General features: G+C 39.0%; 1 protein-coding gene across 3 annotated transcripts in view; it reads left to right on the top strand.

Annotated features, from left to right (window-relative positions):
• The window catches only part of cspg5a (chondroitin sulfate proteoglycan 5a), a gene marked incomplete in the record, with an annotated part of 62190 nt that overhangs the window by 45363 nt on the left and 10346 nt on the right, over window positions 1-6481 (top strand). For 2 of the 3 annotated variants that reach the window (XM_014021389.1, XM_014021388.1), the window contains 1 exon segment: window positions 5318-5393. In XM_014021389.1, coding sequence (XP_013876843.1) covers window positions 5318-5393 — 76 coding nt within the window. 3 annotated transcript variants of the gene reach the window in all.

Here is a 6481-nt window from a genome sequence, read left to right on the forward strand (position 1 = left end):
GCTCTACTTCCGTGTTACAAACATAAACAAAGCTCCTCTGTGCCTCAGGACGACCCGTGTCAGCTTTTAATTCGTTACTCCTCGGTTGAGCTGCAGCCTGCAGATGAAGCAATACGTGTTTTTTATTTTTATTTTTTGCGAAGCAACGTCTGCTGTTTGCCTCCTTTTTCGTCTGTTAAGAGAGCGAGGAGGAAAAGTTCTGCACGGTGCAGCGCAGCTGGAGCGCTGCTGTCCCATCGGGTGAATAAAGTCAGCAGACATGCGCACAGGTTAGTTTTTACAATCAGAATAAGATGATCCGATTAAGTGTTTACATGAACCTCATATTCCGATTATCAATTGGCATAACCCACCCTTTTCATTCGGATTAAAAATTCATTCGGATCGAGCTCAATCGGATCAGAAAAATCGGAACGGGCTGTTTACATGACGCATTTTTATTCCGAACGGCTGTTTAATCCGATTACTTTGGTCCATGTAAACGTAGCTAATGACAGACAACAAATATTACATTTATAGTATTACAACTAAAACAGTTTTTGACACYGCCACCGCAGTTTGTCCTTCATGAGCCTTCGTAGACAAGATGGCGGTGCAAGATGGCGGCTGCCTGTGTGGCGACCCGTGACCATGGAGATATAAACAGCTTCTTATCATTGTCTGCAATGATTAGACATGTTTTTTATTATTGTAATTAGTGATTATCTCAATTTCGGCTAAAAGAATTGACAAAATCCTACACACTGTGCCTTTAAAGGAGAATCCAATGAATAAACTGACCACTAACTTATTTTAGCACTAAGACTTGGTTCTGTTCAAATATGAAAATCACTTGTAAACTAATGTTTTTCTTCACTGCTAATCAATGAACCAAATAGACTACATTTAGGAATTAAAGTTGCAAATGTTTCAGAGACTCTAAAGAATGTAGCTCAGCAAAATAACTGCCTGCAGCTGCAGCTCAGTGAGTCGGGATCTTTATCTGTTGGGGTGTAAATTTAGGGAATAAATATGACAATATGCACTTTTTAAATAGATGTCAGAAAAAGACAAGTTAAAGATTCAAGTTCTTCTTATCAGAAGTAACCAACAATTTAATTTTCCTAAATTAGATATTTTTCAGCTAACATGTCCCAAATTAAGATTAAAAAAGAAAAMTGTTCACTCAAAGAAGAGTCACTGCTGCTAGTTGAGCTAACAGCTGAGTTGCAWTAATGAATGAATGTTTATTGTCATTGTATACCATAACAGCATTACAATGAAATTGTGTTGATACTCCCACAACAGCAATGTAAAACAATATAATAAAAATATATAAATCCAATAAAATATACAAAAATGTGCAAACAGCTTTAACAATTCAAGTATTTGAATAAATTTCACTAGTAAGTATACAGATTAATAGGTGCCTGACTGTGCTGTAACCACAAACCTTCTGCAGAACGTCACAAAAAGGCAGATTTTTATGTAAAATGCATTAGTTAATTAAAAATAAATCCCTGTTGGAAAGACGTGGACGGAGCAGAAGTGGCAGATTGAAGGGCCCGTGTGAATTTAAAACAGGAGTGGGTGGTGGTCGTGTTGCCTTTGCTTTGCTGCTGCTCGTGTTTTTTTGTGTCGATCTCCCGAGCAACAAAGCTGCTGTGGACGAGCAGCGGCCCGGCGATCCGGGCTCCACGGATGCAAATGTGAGCCCGAGGACTGAGGCCCCCTTCGCCGGCTCCCAAGCTGCAGGATTTATTTTTAGCTCCACAGGCAGGAGTATCAACGCTTCCAGCCGTGCTGGAGATTAAAGATGATGGTGAAGAGGGAGAGTGGTGCAGTGAGTAGCAGCTGTAACGCTGGCTTGCAAGATTTAAAAAAAAAAAAAAGGTGGAGAAGAGGGTGATGTCATCAGGACTCTGGATCCAGCTGAAAGTAGGGCAGTCTGAGCAGGAGGAGGGGAGGGAGTGAGAAACGGGYGGAGGTGGGGTTGACCTACATACAGCTGTGCAACCTGAGGGGTGCGAGCGGCGGGGGGCAGCGTMGAAGAGTAAACACTGCCTCATCAAGTGGTCGGCTTAAAGAAATCGATGAAGAGCGAGAAGCGGGAGGAAGAAGAGAGGGAAATGAAAGATTGCAGATTAGAAGAGTCAAAAAAAAGGAGGGCAGAATGAAACAGGAGAGGATGGTGGGGGAGATAAAGAAAGTGATGCAGATGAGAAGGAAAGAGATAATGAAATATGAATAAGAGAGGGCAGCTACGCAGAGAAAAACTCAGCATGACACATTTAGAGGAACGCGCACGGCGCTGAAAAGACTCGTGAATCCATGAAACTCCCACACTCCCATCTGCTGCCTTTCTGCAGATCAGACGACATCCTGGACAAAGATGGAGAGGCAAAGGCWCGGAACGGAATGATGCTCTTTCATGTTGAGGGGGTTTAAAACGCTAAATATTGTGTTCAACAAATCAAATCAGATTTGAGATGAAAACATAACTGCACACTGGGGGCGGAGCTAGGCTTCTTTGCAAAGGGTGGCCAAGGGGGCACATTAAAAAAAGAAGCCCGCTGAGTTTGAAAATTCAAGATGGCCACCACAGCTAATTCTAAAGAGCTTTAATTTCTCTGTTTTWTGAAAGCTGCTGATGTCTTTGAAATGTTCAAAGACATCTATGTCGAAGATAGAATAAAAAAATCAACTGGAAGCCTCTTTTCATACTGTAATGACAAATTGATCAAATGTATAACTTTTATTAGTAGCTTAGACATAAAATTAATTTTATAAGTTGGTGTAAGTTGTCTAAAATGTGCGACAGGGCTTTGGGAATCATTTAAAACGTGTTGAATGTTAGTCACAACTTATTATGCAGCCATTTTTAAACATAAAAAGCTGAAGATTAGTGCAGAAGTAGCCAAAAACTTTACCACAGTTTTAATGCTGATCATAAATTAGAGACGGCCACAGCTAACTTTGAAACCCGATAATTCAGCTATTTTCAGACTTATTAAGGTGAAATTTCTTGTGGCGTAGCTACGAGTGATCRCATGCCGATTGTTGATGCTAATCCTAAATTAAGCTAAACACTAATGCTACTGTTATAAAGGGCTATAATTCAGACATTTGAGCTCAARTATTTGTATCAGAAYAMRATCTTTRACAAAATCTAAATGCAAATACAAAATCGAAGATCCCCACCCACTTGTCAGTGATTTGGGGGTGGCTTCTGGGTTGGTTGGGGTGGCCACCTCCTGCCACCCCGGCCACCCCTCWGGCTCCGCCCCTGCTGCACTCAGCACTTGCACAGAGTTTAACTCAAGTGAAATAAGTAATGTTATATTAATCTTACTAAAGAGCAGCTAAGTGATGATTCTGCAAATCAGCTTTAAAACTTTATGTTTTTGTTTGATCATTTGTGGACTGAATCAAATGACAGTGATGAGTAAATGAATGAATGAATGAATACTCCAGATGTTCAGAGGCAAAATTTAACTTTTATACATATTTAAAAAGCATTTTAACTCCTTGCTAAGACAAAAAATTAAAGGAATGTGTCATTTCAACTATGCAATTCCTAATGCAAAACAATTTATACAATATCATATAAATTATTGATACTGATAAAACATTTGATTGAACCTACAGCTTAATTTAAATGTACATGCATATATTTATAAACCAATGACGAGTCCTCCAGAGCAARGCTGCAATCAGTTGTTGGTGAATGTTTGGTAAAAGATTTAAATGCCTATAAAAATATAAATACAGCAGCTRCACAAACTTCATTTTGATGTTTTTATTTCATCAGGTGTAGGTTTTGCTCCTAACTGTCAGAAATGGATTAGCCCCGTAACATTTCTGACTAATTCTCCTTCATAAGAGTGAAGTGATCTTTGAAAGCAGGTAATTTAGCTCAATTACTGTAAAAAGCTTTTTGATGAAAAAAAAAACAGTTACATCATCGTTCTGTGTACTGAAAGTTCTCACAGCTGAGTTCTGCAGTTAGAGTTTGTTCTCTGAGACGTTTGGGGGAAAATCAGGTTTTTTTTATCACTTTAAATAATAGTTATAGTTATATAGATTCTGTGTGTGCCCTGGAGCAGTGTGGTTATCCTGACTGGGCTTTCCTGAAAGCAGACAGGAAACACAGACAGGACTCCATGCAACCTTTAGGTGAAAATGAAGACCCCAAACCCAGACCCAAACCAGTGGTTATTCCGTATGTTGCGGGTGTTTCGGAGAAACTGAGACGTTTATTTTCTAAACATGATGTCCCAGTGKCTTTCAAACCCCAAAACACATTACGGCAAAGGCTGGTTCACCCCAAAGATCCGGTGCCCCAGCACAAACAGAGCAGTGTTGTATATGCTGTTAAGTGCCAGGAGGACTGCGACCAGTTATACATCGGGGAAACAAAGCAGCCACTGTTCAAAAGAATGTCCCAACACAGACGAGCTACATCTAATGGCCAGAACTCTGCAGTTTTCACTCATTTACAGGCCAGCGGTCACTCTTTCAGAGATGAGGATGTTCTCATTCTTGATAGGGAGGAACGTTGGTTTGAGAGAGGAGTAAAAGAAGCCATTTTTGTGAAGAAAGACCGTCCATCATTAAACAGAGGTGGGGGCCTCCGTTTTCAGTTGTCCACCTCCTACAGCGCTGCCATAGCCAGTATCACTCCACCTCCTGTTAACAATAGGTGTTAATTAGGTGTGAACGATAGCCATGTGATGTGAGTATCAGTCACATGGAGGCAGGGCTTAAAAGCCTGAATTTTGCCTGAAACTCTCAGACTGAAGAAGTCTCTTGGAGGAGAGACGAAACGTTTCATTAGAGAAGAACCCGTCCAGAGGACCTATACAATTTTTTTTCTTTTTGATTTTTTACCTGGATTACTGAGATGCATCAGGACATTCTGTGTGTGATTAATTAATTTGGAATAACTCTTTTCTCAGGGTTAATATGTGTTGTTTTTGCGATATGCTGCCAGTTTTTTGTTCTTTAAATGATTTATTGCCATAAAATGTGAGTGAAGATGAGAAAAAGCTCATGTCTCAGTCAGGTGGACTGTGTTTAACAGATAAATCAAWATGAAAGGAAGTGTTGTAGCCTGCTTGTCTGTTAGGTAACACTTTGTTGCATCACAGATTAATGCTTATGTTTGTTTTATTTGTTAAAATCCTGCTAATGCTGCTTCTTGCTCCCCTTCCCTCTCCTGTTTTTCCTCTCTGACAATCTTTTCTCTCCATCCTTTCTGTGATCTTTTCACACATGTTTCTGTTCTTGTTTGATATCTTCCTCCTTCCCTTCTCTCCCCCCCGCCGACGCCCAGCAGTAAGTACCGGCCTTCGTCGGAGCAGCACAATGATAATTTCTCGCTGTCCACCATCGCTGAGGGCTCCCACCCAAATGTAAGGAAACTGTGCGACACCCCTCCTAACGTCCCTCATGCCCGTGCATTGGCTTACTATGATAACATTATCTGTCAGGTAACGTGGTTCTCGCCTCTCTCTCTCACACACCCCTTTTTTTCTGCATCTCCCTGCCCCCAAATCTGCCCGGGCCCCTCGACTCCCCCCTCAAAATGCATGGGCATGAGTATTCTCTGATACTCTGAGGTGGTAAACAATAAAGGAGTGGGGGTGGGCGGGGTCCAAAAGCAAGGATGGATGATTGGACAAAGAAGTCTAAATCCGCATAAAATCACTTAGAAATCAAAGTTTTTCTTATATATTATATGTTTTACATTTAAAAACATCACATATGAATGAATAAACAAAGTAAATCTTYACAAGTTTTAATGTGTAGGAGCCAACAATCAGGGTGAAACAGAAACAATGTAAAGATTATAAAATACCTAAAAGATCAGAGGTGTATAGTAAATTAGTACGTTTACTTTGTTACACTACTTAAGTAATTTTTTGAGGATTTGTAATTTTACCAAGTATTTTTTTATTTTGTTATAAATGTAAGCTATTTTAAATGTAATTTCCTTGTGTTCCGTACAATGAGAATAAAGGCATCATCAATCAATCAATATACTCAAAACATCAAAATGATACTTTTATTTCTTGACTTTACAATTGAACACCTTGTTACAAATTTAAATATTTGTTTATGCATTTCATTTAATAAAACAAAGAAAATTTTATGTACAATAAAAAATACAAATGAGAGAAGAAAAAAATCCTATATCTGTGACTTTTCTCCATCAAATAAATTCAAACTATAATTATCTTTGTGAAACAAAGAAAATTTTATGTACAATAAAAAATACAAATGAGAGAAGAAAAAAATCCTATATCTGTGACTTTTCTCCATCAACTAAATTCAAACTATAATTATCTACAAATAGCAAAAACAAAACAAAAACTCCATCTCGAACTTAAAGGGGACCTATTATGCAAAATTCACTTTTTACAGTTATTTTTACTCAACTTTGGGTATGAACTTCTTAAAAAAACAGTCCTAGGACCAAAAAATGCACCCAGGGGCATAT

Source organism: Austrofundulus limnaeus, unplaced genomic scaffold, assembly GCF_001266775.1.
Source record: "Austrofundulus limnaeus strain Quisiro unplaced genomic scaffold, Austrofundulus_limnaeus-1.0 Scaffold290, whole genome shotgun sequence".
NCBI classification, from domain to species: Eukaryota; Metazoa; Chordata; class Actinopteri; order Cyprinodontiformes; family Rivulidae; genus Austrofundulus; species Austrofundulus limnaeus.